Here is an 18,849-nt window from a genome sequence, read left to right as displayed (position 1 = left end):
CCAGCAATATGTCTGTGTTATGATGGTAGTTGTTACTGGGCATACCATTTATAGTACGTGCTGCAAGCAAAGCGATCTTTAACTGGGTAGGTGGTGCTACTGATCGAGGATCACTTAATGGCACAATCCTAGCACCATAACAGTCGCAGGGTTTCTGGGAGTGCCCTGACCTCTTCCCAAGGAAAGTAGTAAAACCTCTAACTCCAAGAGTTGAGGTGACTGGCACCCAACGGATTCCAAGGTATGTTGCTGTTCTCAAACAGTTTGCTTGAGAGGGCGCTAGGACACTTTTAGCGTCACTGACGCAGGCTGTAGTTACTGATGCAGGCTGTAGTGGTTATGGTGCTTTGATTATTCCTGTAAATGGCAGCGTTCAGGGAGAGAACTCAGGGACCAAGTTTTCATCTAACTGTATTTTCATATCATCACATCAAAATGTAGAGTTGCTGATAAAATGCTTTGAGATTTTTAATGTTTTTCATTTTCTTTTCTTCAGTTATGTGTTGGTGACTTTCCTCTGTCTTACCCCAATAAACACGTTTTACATATGGGGGTGCAATATGCAGCAGAGGAGTTGTAAACAGTTGTATTCTATTCTGTGTGCATCTTTCCAAATTGCTTTGCTTGCAAACTTTAATAATTTTCAGTTATGGTCCACACAGAGAATCCTGGGACATTTAGGGTTTTGTATTGGTCCCAGGCTGTGCCAAAACAGCTATACATCTAAATGAAATGCTTGATTGGAGAAAAAAAAAAAAAAAAAATGTTGCCTTTCTTTTCCTGATGTGACCATTCCTCTTATGAATATTGTTGTTTCAGAGTATATTTTTGGAATAAAAAATGTGAGTGTGATCACTGTTATCACATTGTGAACTCTGTAAGAACAAACAACAAAAGACTTGCTGAAAGCTAGAACAGGGAGAGCAGAAATACACAAAAAGACTGATTTTATAGTGTCATGTGAGCGCATCTGCCCCCCCCTTGCAGTACCCACGTACACCGTACCACATTCTCATTGTGTGCTCTGCCTGTGCCACTAACCACATTTAACTTTTATTATTCTATTTGAGTGTTCCAAAATTGGATGAGTAATATTTCCACTTGAGATGTTCTATCACGCTACTGGTCTATTCTTGCAGTGGATGATGGGAAGGATGTTGTATGTAGAGTAAATTAGCCTCTTATTGCTTCAGGCAGTATAATAATTGTACTGTTTGTACTCCATCAGTGTGTGTTGTAACCAGCTGATGGACAGATGGTATTTTATTAGGGTAAACCCTAGTTAGGACCATCCCATACACTAGAACTGATGGTTAAATATATAAAACACTTTATTGCTACCATGTTAAATTGTTATTCCAAATGAATAAACAGTGTTTGAATAAAACTATTTGGTTAGAGTAACCCTGCTGGCACACCCTCCCCACCTTTACCAAAAAAAAAAAGTAACATAATAAGGAAATATAGCTGAATCAATTAAAGCGTGTTTAACACGTTTGCATTACCTGTCATTACTCATTACCGTAATGAACATTCATTTGCCGTCTGCTTGTATTTCATTTTACATTTTTCACAACAGTCACATAAATGAGGAGAATAGTGAGGTACCATTGCGTAGTTTTTGATTTGACAAAACTCTGCATTTAAACAGAAATTTTATTAATTATTCCTCCCCCCCCACCCCCCACCTCTCCACCATAATATTCTGACATAATGTTTTTGCAGGACACATGCAGCACTATAAGAACTAAGCTGTCATTATTAGTTTTCATAAGTCAACTCCAGGAAAAGTGCAATGAAGAGAATGTTAATGAATATGACTGAAAGTGGTTACAAGGCCTCTAAACAAGGACCAATTTGTACTAAATGCAATGTATACATTGCTTTGCTGAATTCCCAACACCATTCCTAAAACCAAGATGGCTACTTTGCATAGCATTGCTGATGCATGTTTGATACGTGAAAAAAACAAACCATTTTTGGAGTTAATTATATCTGCGTATTGAAAGATCACTTTTTGCTTATATCAAATCTGGTATAAATAAACTACATTTTTGCGGTGGAAACAGCTGACAAGCCGTAACCTCGGAAATAACGGTTTGTTTGAAAAAAAAAACAAAAAAACTTTAACAAACCTAACACTGAACGGATGACCGAAGTATCTAAAATATATGATCATATTTGTTTTACACAACTATTTTAGTGGTGTAGAGTTCTCACACTGTTCCTAACCATATATATTTACACCAGCCATTGTTTATAACATGTATATAGGGTCAAACATGTTACAAAGCTTGATACCGTTCTGTGTGTCAGACAGTAAGATGGCTGCTGTGTAAGAATAATCTAGGAGTTCATAGGGAAAGTATCGAAAATTGAGCAAGGGCAATCATCTTAGTGTCTAACTGCCCTGCATTTATCTCAGGCATGTAGAAAGTTGAAACCAAAAGGAAAATAAAATTACCTGCGCTCTTCCCAAATCCCTATGCACATTTAAACAAATGGAGGTTATTTAGTTTCTCCAATGGCCATGAGCGAGATTAGCCCACCTGCCACGTCAAGGCAAACCTCTCATGTAGAAAGTTGACTTTGCCAAATATAGGACAAGCAACTATTGAGAAGTAAATTGATGCTCCTTTAAAAATAAGAACCGTTTAACTTTGCAGTTAGGTGTTTGTTTGTTTGTTTTTTTTGGGGAAAAAAAAAGGATTTGTTTTATAAACTTTTAATTGGGTTTATTTGATAAACTGAATTGCAAAATTGGTATAAATTAGCCAAGCTGTGATTGCAGTTTGCCTGGAGACTTTTGTCATATCTGTTCGGCCTACTTTTTACAAATTGAAGAATATATTCATTAAAGAGTGATTTGCAGGGTATGGAAAACTAGTCTTGGTGTCCCGATAAACCGTTTCACTACTTCATTTAACAGTATGGACCTTATCTAAATTTGGTTCACAAGATGCTTTTGGTTGAATAAAAATGGCTGCCAGATGTGTGACTGTGTGGAACACGCAAGACTATTCTACATTCTAATTTTACCCGGTTTCTTTCTTTAAAAAAAAAAAAAAAAAAACTAAAATACAACGCTGTGTTTTAATATTATCTTATAGCGGTTTCATTTATAAAATATGGTTTTCTGCTTAAGAAATAATGCTTTGATCTACAGTGATTTTCTATTTTTTTTTTTTTTTTGGTATGTCTTTAATTTTTCCATATTATCTGTGAGTTTGTATTGGTTTGGCTAGGAGTTTATTTTTTTTTATTATTATTTTTAAAAAAGTGGTTTAAATGTGCCCTTCTTGTTTTCCTTATGGCCTATGACCTTTCACCTTTCTGTTCTGTGACTGGCTGTCTCTGCTTATTCTGCATTAGGAGGTACGTACACAAATGCTTCCAGCCATGCACTTTTTTTCCTTTTTAGTTATATTTTTGTCATTCACCTTTTTTTTTCCGCCATAGTATATATATATTTCTTTTTTTTTTGCAAATTATATATTTTTTAAAAAAATCATGGAATGGAGCTTTTTTTTCCATAATCACCATTTTGCATTTATTTTAGATTTTTTCATTTTTTTGGTTGAAAAAATCATTTTGATTCTTCTGCCAAATACTGATTCTCTAATGCACTGTTAACAAATAGTTAACAACCGTAGCTCTTTACCAGTCCCCATTTATAATAGTGAATTGGAAATTACGTCCTTTCTAATTCCATATGGCTATGTACGACCACTTAACATACTGAGTCAGCTAAATTAGTCCAGTATTTCAAAAACTCCCAGTGTATCAGAAAATAAATACTCTGAATTCCCCACGGGAGGGAAAGAGCCAAATTATGTGATGGAGAGTGTATTCAACGCACTATTTAAAAGTCTGGTAAATACATTACAAAACAGATCTTGCTTTCTAACCTATGCTTTCATGATGCAAGCTAACATATAACCCAATCATTTAACGTAGTCCATGCAATATGATCATTACTTATTAATATGAAGACATTTATGCTGATGCCCACGATTTAGTGTGTCTAAATGTCCATGCAATTAATGTATGTGGTTTTTAGCTTAGAAACAGACAATTATTAGTGGTCACTAGGAGTAAGAGGGCCATGGTTAGGAACCAAAGATGTATTTTTTCAGACCCATGGTATACATTTCTACATAATGGGAGGGAGGTGCGGGTTGTTGGTGTTTTTTTTTTTTGTTTTAATACTCAAAATATCACAAAACTGTAACAAGTTGGGTACCAGTACTTACATTATAAAGAGCTGGGTGACTTTTTCTTAGTATTTGTAAAAGATGAATATTAATGCAAAACTCAAATAACATGTCTAAATTGGATTAGCTACAAAATGAACTAAACTATTCTTTCTTTGTATTTTACGTTTTTGGAACATATAAAGGAATCCCACATAGACTGATAGCATTGCAGTAAAACAGGAGATCATGCCTGCTAGCAAAGGAGCCCAATTTCAAGGTCAAAATCGTTTGAGGGCCAAAGGCAAATTCAATATATTCTAACTATTCTACTCTTGGATAAACTCAACCTGTTTCTAGGAAAATGCTGTTAAATGGTGATCTTTGGGTTCTTAGAACACGAGAGAGTAAATCTGCATCTGCTGTGCCCGACTTGTTCTGGACCTTGTAATGGATATTGACCATCAGTAACTTTTTGATTTGTAATAAGAGTAAACATTCACCCACCGTGATAACAGTATGCATTGGAGCCATTCAACATTATTACATTGTCTCAATATATTATCTGTTCTCTCAGTATGGGCTCTTGACAAGCTAAATGCTTACTGTTTAGTACCAGACATGGTGATCATCCCTGGATCTAATGGGATTTTGACCCATTTTGACTCTTGAGTTTCGGAAGCTTATAGAGAATCATGTTATAGATTCAGTAAATGCCAGTTTTGTGGGTGAAAATACTTTATTTTAAGGAGTCCAGATGAGAATGGCCAGACTTGTTCAAGCTCACAGACCATGGATTATGGATAAAACCATTCCAATAACCATGATCAGAAAGGTACCAGAAGGTGCAGTGGGTATGTTCTTAACAAAGCTGGAAGATTGGAAAATTGGTAGTGACTTTGTTAACTCCAGTGATTCACAGACCCCAGATCTCCGTTCTGTATACAATTAAGAATGGGATCTTCATGACACAAATGCATGGCCAGTATATCTGCAGGAACAATTATGCTATTTAGGTAGCATGTGGACTACACATCCTAATAATTTTTTTTCATACATGGAGCGACCGTACTGATCATTGGGTAGCTTCCCATCCTCCAGAGTTGGAATAAGTAGGATAAAATCAAACCAATGAACTCCAACCTTGCTCAGCCTATTCACTTGCTATAGGTGCGTCTGGACATGGGTGTCCACACCAACTGTTCTGTTTCCACTGCCACTGCTTCCATTTCCTGGTTAGCTAAATCAGTTTAATTACCTACTATGTGTTCCCCGATTTAACCCAGGACTTACTGTTTAGCTGCTACATAACTGCACCGCACCTCCGGCCGACGGGTATTGGTTGCAAGAATTGGCAAACAAATGTATGAATTGGCGACTACCATTGTAGTGCACTCTGCATGGGCACATAGTCCACGAGTTGACCTGCACTGTGAGACTGATTATAATTTAAGAGCAAGGAGGACTGTTTCACTGTTATAAGAATAGAATTCTACTCCTTCCTGATTACTGCACCAGTTCTAAAAGATTTAACAGGAGCTGGTGTTTAGGTAGAAATTGGGTATATGAGTAAAATACTATATTGGAAGAAAAATGTACTGCAGTGTATGTAGATATTTTTTTTTTGCTTCGATGTTCTGAATCATGAATTTCTGTTAATTTGTAACCTCCAAAATCCTTGCTTTAGTCCGTTGGCTCCAAAGAAAAATCCTGAAGTTCTTGAAGCATCATGTGTAGGACAAATGATTCAGGAGCTGACACGAGCTTGGTTTCTTTTTATAATTTAAATGAATTTCTCGGCAGCAGAGCAAAGAGTACTTCCTGAACATTTCCCACTGTTATAGACCTTTTGGAGACTCTGCGCCCCACAAGTTAAGAATTATGATTCCACAGGGTCCATAAGCACCCCCAACCCTTTTTTAGTCTTTATATAGGGATGGTGATTGGGGGCCATATTTGCCCAAGTATCTTCATGGTGCCTTAGAATTAATCCAGTTGTGCTTTCCAAAAGCGGTTATTCTATAAGAATTTGTTGATGAACTAACTGTGGCTAATTAGGCAGTGGCAAATTATTATTTTTTATTTTTTTATTTTTTGGGGCCACATAACTAAATGGTGTCTTCTTTACCCATATTGCAGATAGTTCTTCTTTTGCATCACTAATCCATATTTACTGATTTTATGTGACTTCTAGTAGTAGGAATGCTTTGGGGTACCTGCAATGTCTCCGGCTTGGTTTTCTAGAATACAATCTGATACACTGTTTTCTGGAATACAAAGCTTATTTGCCTAGGGGAAAACTCGCTTTCTTCAACTGTGCTCTTTTCTGCTCATAAACCCCAAATCTTGCATAAATGTGTTTCTTTTAATATTTTATTCTGAAAATAGACTTTTAATAAAAAATATGTTGTTACTTCTGTGAATGTGGATTTTCAGCCCTTTGAGCATGACGGCATCAAAAAAACTGAACTGGACTACACCATGCTTATGTTTTCAAGCAGCTGGATTGTTAATTGGGAGTTTTACAGGTGGTAAAAAGACTGGGTCGTGCAGTAGGGGACATAGGGAGAATGATGGCGACTGGGGGAGCTCTTCCAAACAGGGACTGTGTTGATCTGGCAACATATTTGGGTGATTTTATAAATAGAACATTTGTGTGGCACTGCTGTGAAATAGGTGCCGTCACCATGGAAACCAATGGCATGTTCCTCATCAATTTTAACACTTTTTCTACAAAATTGCTGATTTCCGAGGTTGATCTCATTGTTCTGTTATCGCATAAGACGTGTACGTAGTATGATTATACTACTGATGGCTAATAGTTGGCACTGCAGCTGTTGTGGACTGGATGCTTAGAATCTTGGGAAACCTAGTCCACAGCCGCTGCATTATCAAAAAAATAAGGAAAATCACTTGATCTAAAGAAATCAGCAGTCCTTTATGTTCAGTTTTTGTTTTTTGACAATCCACTTTGTATTTAAAAAAAAATAAAAAACAACAACAAAAAAAAACCATTAGACCTGTTTTAAATTACTAGCCCCCACCTCCTTTTTTTTTTTTAAATTTTTTTTTTATTTAAGCCCTGAGGACGGTGAATATAAACAAAGCAATTACTGATATCTACCATCTCATGATTTCTCTATTGAAAACACTGCATTTCACAGAGAAGCAGTGAATGCACCCAGATTACTGTCCATGCTGACACTGGGCATACAATGGATTCAGTAATTGAATCTTTTTAGTCCGACGCCCTTAATGAATGACAGCCAGTACAAGATGTGAAAACGGCAAAATGTAAACGGTGCAGTTTCTCAGTAGCGTGGTTTAATCACTGAAGTGATTTGGGTGCTTAGACTGCCCCATTAATACAATATTTAGATTGGGTCCAAATCTTCAGGCACAGCTATAAGGATTTGGTTAAAAATGACTGTACTGTAACAAAGTGGCCGTGCAATCTCCTTTACCTTCACAGCATTGACAGTATTTAAAAATTATATAATATATTTTTTTTCCCCCTGCTTTGTAGCTAGGAAATAGTTAAGTCTGACCATCCATAAAAACAAATCCAAGAGGAAACATCTGTCAGCAGAGTCCCTAATGGATAAAAGATTATACTGCTCCAGAGCCCACCTCTTTCACTGTTCTGCCAGGTCTGTCTAGCACAAACAAGGCTTCAGGAGACTGTTTTAACCATTAACTTTATATACGTCGCTTTGACAGAATCCACAACTTTTAAATATGTGAAGTTTCAAAGAAATAAGGACACATTTAAAAAAATGTTTCTCTTTTTGGTATTGTTTATTTAAAAGATTTAAAAAAAAAATTATCTAGGAAATCTGTTGTGGACAAGGCACTCACCTGGCATTATATGCAAATTGTATGTTACCATATTATTAGGGAACATTTTGCTTGTTGATCTTATTGACTGTTTTATTGATATGCGGCTGACTTATAAACTCTACTCATGTAAATTTGGAGAGGGACATAATGATGCCAAAGTCTGTTACAGTGAATTTGAATGGAAATCCCTTTCTGATTTCTGTGTGTATCCTATCTATAGATCTGACTGTAAAGAGGATTGAGGATATCTCCCAAATGATCTCACACTGTCATGACATTGTGGTGGACCGCCAGTATATTGCCGCCACGGATTCCCTTTCCCCAAATATAGTAGCTCCAATACTCAAAGTAAATATCACTGGTATCGCCTTTCCCCACACGCATTAGTCGAGACTGAATGCTGGGAGTAGATCTGTTTTATTCAGGCAAGCACTCTCAATTTATACACCGTAAACTCCTCCCCTGTGCCGGAGAGATAATGGAGTCAGGAACTGTCCAAACTCTATCTCCAGGTACAAAAAAAATAACAATTTTACAACACCCCAAAAATACATGGAAACCCCTCAAGAGTCACATCCCCGAATAGCCCTGATCTGAGTGCTTAACATATCCGAAAAGCACTCAGATCAGTTCTGTAGTTTGTAGTTGCCATCGAGGGAAAGTTTTGACCAGCCAGCCACGCAGTGTACGCCCAAAATAGTTCCAGAAGAATCGTGGTAAGGGCCGGTCTCCGTTCAAGGGATTTTGTATGAAAACCGCATACAACATACGAAAGCTTTCAAGTGTCGAATGCTCCCCCTAATCGGTAGTACGTATCTCCCGAACGCTGTTTGTATGGGTGGTTGGGAACTTGAACGTGCAGCAGTTCCATCTTTACCGGTGTTCGCGGGAGTGCCTGGCCGCCATAAGTTCCAGGAACTCTACAACCAAGTACCAATGCCTGCTTTCGGGAGTCAAAATGGCCACCATCCATTCTGTTGACCACGTGTGTTCGGTGCGTTTGCCCCCCGGGGGAGCATTCTATTGTTTCCATTTCAGTTTTTGTACTGGATACTTTGTATTCCATATTCTAATAAGGTGTTGGGGTGGTCCTCGTTTGGGAATCAAACCAGGTGGGTTTGAACAAATAAACAAACAAAAAGGAAATTAAATGTGCTGAACCAAGTGATGGGGTATTCCTTCACAGACCTAATTAATATTGATGCAGAATTTACACTTTTGCATTATCACTCTGAGGTGGTCTGTGTTGCCAGGGAGAGCAGTGTGTCTAAGTACTACACCGAAATACGCCCCTTTCAGCCATGTTTACTCCTCATATGCCAGAGCCCAGTGCATTTGACGTGCTTTAGTTTTCTAAGCCTAACTATTCAAAATGCAACATTTAAAATCATTAAATGTGATTACTTTAATAAATACATTTAAATTATTCATTAATGCCAAGTGGGTTTGCTATAGGGATTTAAATACAGCCTATGGACTTTGGTTATCAATAGCTTCTGTGTTGGTATTTCTTGTTGAATGGCAAATCGGCATCAGTTTTTGTATTCTGCTTGCTATTGAAAAGTATTATAATTCAAGTTGAAGTTTGCAACTTTTATGATTATTTAGCTAATCTGCCTTAAACCTTGAATTAATCCCTTAAGGACCAAACTTCTGGAATAAAAGGGAATCATGACATGTCACACATGTCATGTGTCCTTAAGGGGTTAAAGGACCACTATAGTCACCAGGCCACTTCAGCAAAATGAAGTGGTCTGGGTACCAGGTCCCCCAGGTTTTAACCCTACAGCTGTAAACATAGCAGTTTTAGAGAAACAGCTATGTTTACATTGCAGGGTTAATCCAGCCTCTAGTGGCTGTCTCCCTGACGGCCGCTAGAGGCGCTTCCGCGATTCTCACTGTGAAAATCACATTGAGAACGCAGAATGTCCGTAGGAAAGCATTAAGTAATGGGGGGGAGGGAGGGGGACCTAAGGACTATATACTGCCAGGAACACTAGTTGGTTTTCCTGGCAATATAGTGTCCTTTAAGTTAATCTTTTAAAATGGTATTTCCTTAGTTGAGAGCCTACATATGGACTATTTCAGTTCTGTACCAAACTGGAAACTTTTATGCTGTGCACCACGGACATGTAAGTCAGGCTGAAATCTCTATCTTCCAATGAAATAATATAAATATGGATTATGTCATTTGCATCATCAGCTTATGGTTGGGGTTAAGGTAGGGCTGTCCTTAGTTTTGTCTGCATGATGTGTGCAGCAAAGTTATTTTTTTCTTAAACTGATATATTTTTAGACCTGCCCAATCTCATCCTGTGTGTGTTGGTAATAGATTGGGTTTTGTTTTTGAAATCTGAATGCTATTTTCCCCCTTAGTGAATAGTGGCATCAAGCGACCTGCTATTCATTAAGGAGAGAGATTGTCGAGTGTCCTTTAGTGCCTTTGTGTTGTGTTGCTTGAAGGACAATTGCCTGTTAACAAATAAGCCCTGCTTTCTGTGATTGCCTTCTGTTCTTCAGGGACACTATAAAATCATGGGGACCTGCTGATTGCCAATCAATATTCTCAAGTAATCCTGAGGAACTGGAATTATCAGAAAGTGGGCTCACATTCAGATCAGCATATTCTGTATTGAACTGTATTCCTCAAAGGATATTCAAAACAACTTAATGACAGCAGTTTTGGTGCATAAATCGCGCCCCTGCAGTCTTATTTGTCTGCTGTATTTGTGTTAAATCCTTTTGTTTATGCAGACATTGTGGTTTCATTTTACAGCACAATGTGTTTACTTTAGAAGGTCTTATCTCTTGCTCTGTTAATTGGACTTTAACCACCTACAGAAGGCTGCTGCAGACAATTAAGAGAGCATGATATGAGAAATTCTAAACACGTGGCAATAAGTGAAGCTAATAAATGTACACTTATTTTAGAATATGTATGGAGACTGAAGCGGAAGTTACTTTTGTGGTCTTTTAACTGCATTTCCAAAGATTGTACTGTCAAAGTTTTCTGATAAGATAATTATATTGGCTGTAAAATGTATTAGTACTTTTATTTTTTTTGTTATAGCATTGTATCGGAGTACTAATTGCTGGGAGGGAGAAACTTGCTAGAGGCATATTTTAACTTTTTAAATCCTTACCAGTAGCCCTGAATATTATCCACATCATTTTGGCCAATTCATTAAATACAGTTAATGGGCAACATCCTATAACTGGAGCTGGTTTCAAGAATATACCATTGGTTTCCATGGTGACTGCTACACTTTTAGTGCAGTTTTCTTCATAATAACTTAGAATGTTTTAAAATTTGGTTGCCTGCCCTTTGGTAAAATGGCTAACGGCTAATTTGGCTTTTCAAATCCAGGTGATTGCCCTGGATTGTGATATTTTTATTTTTTAAATATTCATTGTAAGTTTTATTATCGGCCTTGTGACAAGTGCAATAATTGTTCTTGGCACAGGTGCCATTCATGACAAACCCATTTTGCTGCGCACTTGGGGGAATCAAGTTAATGTCTATAAAATAATACTTTATTTAGTTGTTTTTTGTTATTTTTTAAGTGGAAAATGTCCGGTATCTTTCATGTACAGAGAGATCATGGCTGGCTGGGGAGCAGGAAAAGTAAACGTTTTTAACACCGATAGATCTTTTACGGCTTAGTGTTTCTTTAAATACTCCGCACACGCAGTAGTGAAACCAATCTACCTACCTGGTCGCTGTCAGGGTAAACATGTGGCTAATTGTGCAGGGGAGACTCATTTTAATGTGTGTACACGCTAGGTTGGTGCTTGCTGATGACTTGAAGATGGGGCTTTTAACGGTGACTCATAGGTGAAGAATATAATGCAATTTCTGGTTTCACGTAATACCTTCTTAACATCATTATTTGTAATGACATTACCTTATAACTAGATTAGGCTGTGGGTAATGGATGCAGCATACAATAACAAAAACGCCCTTCAATTATCAGAATAACCTGGTAAAAACACAATTTCTTGGGCAGACAAAATAAAAACAATTGCAGATTTTTAAGAAGCGGTTGTTTCCTTTTATCCTTATCCTTTCTGACATCAAGGAGCATGAGTTCCCATAGCTTTAAACACCCATGCTTAAAAATTCACCCTTCGGCTCTGCATTTCCATTGGCTGATTATTTTCGGCGTCATCTTCACTGTTGTGTCCAGACATTTGTTTTTATTTTAATTTTTTTTTAATTTTTTTTTTTTTTTTAATGGTTTTGTTTTTGCAGTTGTCCTCGATTAGCATTGCCTCCTTACCTTGTAATTCCCAAGTCTCTTTTAATTCGATTTATCCACCAAAGTGATCTCCTCTGACTGGATTAGAAAAAAAACTCTCTAACTATTTCAAAAAGTCCTCGACCTCAAATAATATGGAAATATTTGATAAAAACAAAAATATATAGAGAATACGATTTTTCTAGACCTAGTATGCTAAATATGACGTGCTTAAATGAAATTTCGTTTAAAATTGCTATTTTAAAAAAATATTTATGCGCTATTAAATGACGCAAGAACTTGCAGTGTTAAAGAAATGTTATCATCCGGCGCTTTCAGTTAAATTTATAGCACAGCCACGTTTTCCAAATAACATGCTTATATCTAACTTTAAATATGTTGTGTGTGTGTGTGTGTGTGTGTGTGTGTGTGTGTGTGTGTGTGTGTGTATATAATCTCATTTAATTGGAAGCACCTGATATCATCCTTTCTTTAACATAGCAAGTTCTTGCGTCATTTAATAGTGCAGAACTATAAAAGATATATTCTATCACTCTCGATCTATCAAATCTATACAACGTAGTAATTCCTTGACGTCGAAGTGTTCTGGTCTGGGATTGGTTAATTCTTTTTATCTACCTGAAAAGATTAATTTCACATGTTACAATGTATATTTCGACGGCCTGATAAAATCAGCATTCAGCAAATTGTTTTTGAAGATCTAATGTAAGGTCTGCTCCAAAGGAATTTTCTGGGCCCAGAAATTTAAAGTTTAAATGCTGAAGTGCGTGTTTGAAGGGCATTATGGGAATGAGCCATAGAAGGAATTTCTAATGAGCCGATGCTTTGTTTCTTTAGGAGGAAGAGTTAAAACGTGGAAACGAAGGTGGTTTATCTTGACAGATAACTGTCTGTATTACTTTGAATACACAACAGTAAGTACATTGTACCCTTTAACAATTAATACACACAGCCGTCCCTGTCCTACCATTGGCACAACACAATTCCAGTAACTCTGTATTTTCCTATTTGTGCACTATAAATATAATTTGATTCTAGCAAGGAAACCTCCATATCTGTGTGTAAAGGCTTTTTTTTGTAATTATTATTTTTAAAAGTTGCCAGATGAGAAGGAAATGACTGCATTATGCTTTATTTCTCCTAGTCCTCTGTCTCCCTCTGCTGGTAGAAAATACATTTTATCTTCTTGGACCCTAGCTGCTTGCAGATGTACATGGCCTGTTGCAATCATTACTGATGTGAACCGTACAACATCTTATGTGCTGCATGTTTGTTTTAATAGGATAAAGAGCCAAGAGGAATAATTCCTTTGGAAAATCTGAGTATTCGAGAAGTTGAAGATCCTCGAAAACCTGTAAGAAACCTTGCCACGTTTTAATTTATTTATTTTTGTTTGTTTTTTAAACATACTCTAGATACGTGGTGTGTTTGTGTCTATTTCAGTATGTGGACGTTTTAACATAATTTTGGAACGTAGCCACAAGTATCTATTATTGTGGTTGCTAAACGGCTTGTTGGGTGATCACTATTTAAATAGACATATTCGCGCTTTGATCTTGTGTTTATTTTTTCTCTAAACACAGAATTGCTTTGAGCTGTTCAATCCAAGTCACAAAGGACAAGTCATCAAAGCCTGTAAAACTGAAGCTGACGGCCGTGTGGTCGAGGGTAACCATGTTGTGTACAGAATATCTGCACCAACCCCTGAAGAGAAGGAGGAATGGATCAAATCTATTAAGTGAGTGATATTGTTTGGAATTTTGAATCTAGTCTGACTCCTGGCCACAATACCCAAGGCATGAACCATAAGGGACACCAGTGTGACACATTGACTAGAATCATGCAGGGGTTTACTCTCTAAATGCTGCGTTGAAATTAAAACTGAATTGCAATATTTAGGCTAAATTAACCACGGGGCGAATTTAGTCACGCATTTTTCCAAATATCTTTATTTTTATTTTTTACTACGTTTTGCAATTTGGTTTTCAACTCAACACAAATCTGAGTTAGTTGAATAAATTCCCCTATTTAAAGGAACACTCCAAGCACTATAACCACTGCAGCTTGCTGTAGTGATTATGGTGCCAGAAGTGCCCTGCTGTCCCTCCATAGTAAGTAGTCAAACCATTTTAGACCAGATTGACTTCTTACTTGAGCGCCGGGCATTGCTACCCACCTTTACTGCTAATGATGCAGAGCTGCAAGCTCTTATGTAGCAGCTTCTATTTGCTCTCTTGTGCTAAGTGCACATTGGCTGAGAACATCAGCTTATCAATCTCAGCCAGTAAGCTAAAATGGTTTAACTACTGACCATGGGAGGCATGAGGACACTCCTGGTACCATAACAAACTACGAGGAGCTGTGTAGAGGTCACACCCGTATCTGAAACGTTGTGGGAGATTTATATGTGAAATTATATTCTTATCCACCCTTTCAGTACAAGACAAAAACATACTTACTTCTGCATAGCTTCTTGTTGTCTCTACCAGATAATTTGGTTTTGGTATGATTTTTTTTTTCTTCTTCTCCAAAAGCGTTACCAAGGGTTGGAAAAATGTTTTTTTTTTAGTCTGTTTTTTCCAGTTTGGTTCTTTTAGTCTAAATTTTGAATTTCAAGTCCTGACAATTTACACATTGATGACTACCTAAATAAATTTGCATTTATCCTGTAAAATGGGCTGTGATGAGGTGCAAACCTAAGCAAAAAGTAGCGGAGTTTGAGAAAACCCAAAACTTACCATGACGCTCTCTCCAAGTGATCGTAAAGGTTTATTGTCCCAGAAAATATTGTTTAATAATAATTTCCCCTTCTTTATTTTGTAGAGCAAGCATCAGCAAGGATCCTTTCTACGATATGCTGGCAACAAGAAAGAGAAGAATTGCAAATAAAAAATGAGCATTGTCTATCTCAACATCCCCACCTAGTTCATGGGCCACTTAATAACCAGGATGTTTCATGACCTTTACCGAGAAGAAATACACCAGATCTTATTAATGGTATTTATACGGACTTTGAGAAGCTAGTACTGTTAGGAAATCATTGGGCTGTTTTTAGCATTTGTGTTTATAATTTTTTATTTTTTTTTACTTTGATACTATGTTTAAGTCCACACTTCTCAGTCATGTGTAAAGAGGAATGATAACTACCCCAATGTAAATAATTAACGTTCCATTCATTTGGAATGAGATTTGCCTCCAAAACACATTAACACCTTTATTCCAAATGAATAGAACGTCTGCTTTGTTATAATATAAATCCTGTTTAAGTATTTGCAAATGTATATTTCCTAGAGTGGCAGCTAAATAGACGGTACTATATAAATATATTGGTTTATATACATTTATATTCTATCTGATGGGTTGCAAGTTTAATATTGCATGGTGCCCGTTTTTTACAGTAATCCTGTAAATATTACAGACCTATTTTGCTGTGAGCAGGTCACACGGAGCTTCTGTCAGTACATCATCTGAGTTCTGCTCCTTGATTTCTGCCAAGACAAATCTTAACCACTTAATCGTCAAGGGCAGAAAATATCCATTGTAACAAACCAGCCTTTAATGTTCCTGTATCGAAATGGAATGTCCAACACGTTCAATACTGTATAGATCTGCAATTCTAAACCAGTAGGACACTCCATCCTGGCGTCCTGTCTTCTGGGACCAGAGTCTGATGATGATGTGAAATACCATTGGTCCTTAAGGGGGGGGATAAAGCCATGTTCAGGGTTCTAGCGCTGTCTACAAGGAGAAAAGCTGTTTCTGAATGTAGTTTCAGAAGTAAAACCTATTCTTCTATGGAATCTATAAGCTAAATGTACCTGTCTTGCACTGCTCGGCGTTGTCATAGTACATCAAATATACTCCTTGCTGCAGGAATTGGTCTGTGCTGATAAAGTGCTAATCAATGTATTTTATCACTATTGGTGGAAAAATTTGCATTTTTTTTATTTTTAATAGCAGCACTGTACAAATACATATTCATTTTTCTGTCTTTATCAGGAAATAGGACAAATGCAGTCTAGGACTGCCGCAAGATGTTTACTGTATGTTACTGTAAAATTATAAACGATTTTGCCTTATGTAACTGCCCCTATAAAGCCCATACGTGTTCGTTATGGGCACAGTTCTGTATGGGCTCCTGATTTTTTTCCCCCCTAGAGATTGTACAGGTCTGAGTTTGTTTAGCTGCCTTTTTCACAGCTATGCATTCTCGTATTCTCATAATATTTAATTCTAAAGTCTACAGACCTATAAAACTTGTATGAACAGGCTCGGTTTGGTAGAAAGTGGCCTCCGCTACGATTTTTCCTTCATAAAATATACTTTTTGTCATTTGTTCATTCCTGAATCCTTTATGTGGCCACGTGGCAGAATGATCTCTGGAATAGGGGAAAGCCACTATTAATATCCAACTTTTAATGGAGTTGGAATAGCGTGGAGGGAAATTACAGTAAACCTCCCAGGATTTATGAGGTTTCTATCTGTCCCGTAGCTGAAGGAAGCCTTTGCTCCCATGTATTGCCAGACGAGTTAAAAGGCGTGTTTAGATTTTTCAAATGATAGAATTCATGTAGCCATGTCTTGTACGTTCAGGTGGCAAATAGCACTAATTTAACGCATGTTTATTCTGCAAAAAAATAAATCTAGTCTACTTTTGCCTTAAAATAAGAATAATTGTGGGAAAATAATTTAATTTTTTTTTTCTTGAATACCCTGTATTAATCCATCAACAATTCTCACTCCTTTGCCACTTCCGCAAGGTGATGAAAGCCTGTTATTATCATATCTTATTTTTTGGAAATCCTTCTAGATAAAATATCCATTTTTATATTTTTACTGTTGTACTCTATTCCCAAGATCAGAGGAAATATAGAGGATAAGGTTCTATAAAATCTTACGTTTTATTACAAATCCTTCTTACTTCCTAATGCCGCAGATCTAAGGGTTACCAGATTTCTCATATTTTACTGGACCGCCGCATGTGGAGGGCAGTGGATGAATGTGTAGAATTCCCATGCTGCGTAGGTGAAATGAATCAAAGGCCACACAAATGAATCGCCTTGTTTAATTAATAAGGTTTCCTAGTGAATGCTTCATACAGGGGGATAGAGAGCATCTTATGCACTACCCTTCCTTATTCACAATGTGATATGTCTCCATTCTCTTAGAACTAGAATCTCCTGAAGGAAATGGGCTGAATTTCAATATAGATAATATACAATAGAATTATTTTTAAAGGGAACCTATCATTAAAATGTGTATGATGTATTCTTTTTCATAATGCCTCATAAAACCTTTTTGAGTTCTTCATTAAACAATGAATGGCAGTGAACTGACCTCTAATTTTCACAAATTTAGATGTAATCATTGAACACCTCAAGTTTAGGCACTTTGGCCATGGGTTAGTTAATAAACCCATGTTTACGACTGTCTTATTCATTCTACATTACACTATTTGATCATTGATTTTAGAATTCCTCCCTTATAATTACAGAATTCTATACAGTCACTGAATATATATTTGTGTAGCGCCTGATAGCCAGACACTTGCATAATAAGGTTCTCAATTTCTGTAGTAATCTTTCACCATTTGTCAGCTTGCTCATGCAGGAGTTATAAATAAAGTTGTTGTGGTTTTTTTTTTTTTTAGAATTTTAATTTTTTTGCATTTTTTCCTGTTAAATCAGGTTATAAGTTCCCTATAAACGTATGTGCAAACACAAAGTTCATACCATCAGCATTTGTTACTGAAGTAAGAAGTGAATCTAGCTAATTTCAAATTCTACGCTAAAATAGCCTAACTAAAAATAGAGCTCACTTGGAGAATATTTGCAGCTTGGCTGCTTTAGAACAAAATGTAAACGCCCAGACAATTTACTTTAGATAATAACCCTGTAACCTATCCAGGCTTCCACTGTTACCGTCAAAACAAACCTTTAATAAAGATCACACCATAAACATGTTCACTCTAGGCAATTTTATACTGTATTACTCCTGTCCGTCTCTAAGAATTTCAGATTGTTACGTTCAAATTTCTCTTCAGCATGCGATCTCTGTTTTACCAGCATTTCCATTGGTCAAATTGTTCATTTTTGAAACTGCATTTGTTGCATCGTTACATGAAAAGATAGTCATTCCCCCCCCCCTCTCCCCCCCCCTCCCAAGATTCAGCTGGCCTGAATCTTGCACTCTAACACAACTAAACCCTGGTAAATTTTTCTATGCCATTTAACCTGTTGTGCTTTTACAATAAAACATTTGTATTTTAGACAAAGCAATGTACAGCAACTGCTCTACTGTAAAATATATAAATACATAAATGTATAATATTATGCAAACAGGTCACTCGTAGACCGGAAATGACAGTAAAAATGTGGTGTTGTATCAATCTTATTTATTTTTAGTAAATTCAGAATGTTTCTATTTGAGTTGAAATGTAATTTTAATGTGTAAATATTGTACAGCTATATATCACGTTTACCGATGTGCATAAATGTAAACCAATTATTTGCATGACAATTCTGTAACTTTTTAAGAGTATTACTGGATTCAGTTGA

The 18,849-nt window shown here is 36.7% G+C and overlaps 1 protein-coding gene across 1 annotated transcript in view; it reads left to right on the top strand.

Moving 5' to 3' along the window:
* The window catches only part of CYTH3 (cytohesin 3), a 103,806-nt gene extending 85,890 nt beyond the window's left edge, over nucleotides 1–17,916 (top strand). The window contains exons 10-13 of the mRNA XM_063430357.1: nucleotides 13,130–13,206; nucleotides 13,575–13,646; nucleotides 13,876–14,030; nucleotides 15,116–17,916. Of these exons, the coding sequence (XP_063286427.1) occupies nucleotides 13,130–13,206; nucleotides 13,575–13,646; nucleotides 13,876–14,030; nucleotides 15,116–15,188 (377 nt within the window). The 3' untranslated portion in view covers nucleotides 15,189–17,916. The remainder of the gene's footprint in view (nucleotides 1–13,129; nucleotides 13,207–13,574; nucleotides 13,647–13,875; nucleotides 14,031–15,115) is intronic.
* The last annotated feature ends 933 nt before the right edge of the window (nucleotides 17,917–18,849 follow it).

The sequence above is a fragment of the Pelobates fuscus genome, chromosome 8, assembly GCF_036172605.1.
Source record: "Pelobates fuscus isolate aPelFus1 chromosome 8, aPelFus1.pri, whole genome shotgun sequence".
NCBI lineage: Eukaryota > Metazoa > Chordata > Amphibia > Anura > Pelobatidae > Pelobates > Pelobates fuscus.
The sequence above is the reverse complement of the archived record's forward strand: the minus strand, read 5'-3'. Positions and strand labels throughout refer to the sequence as shown.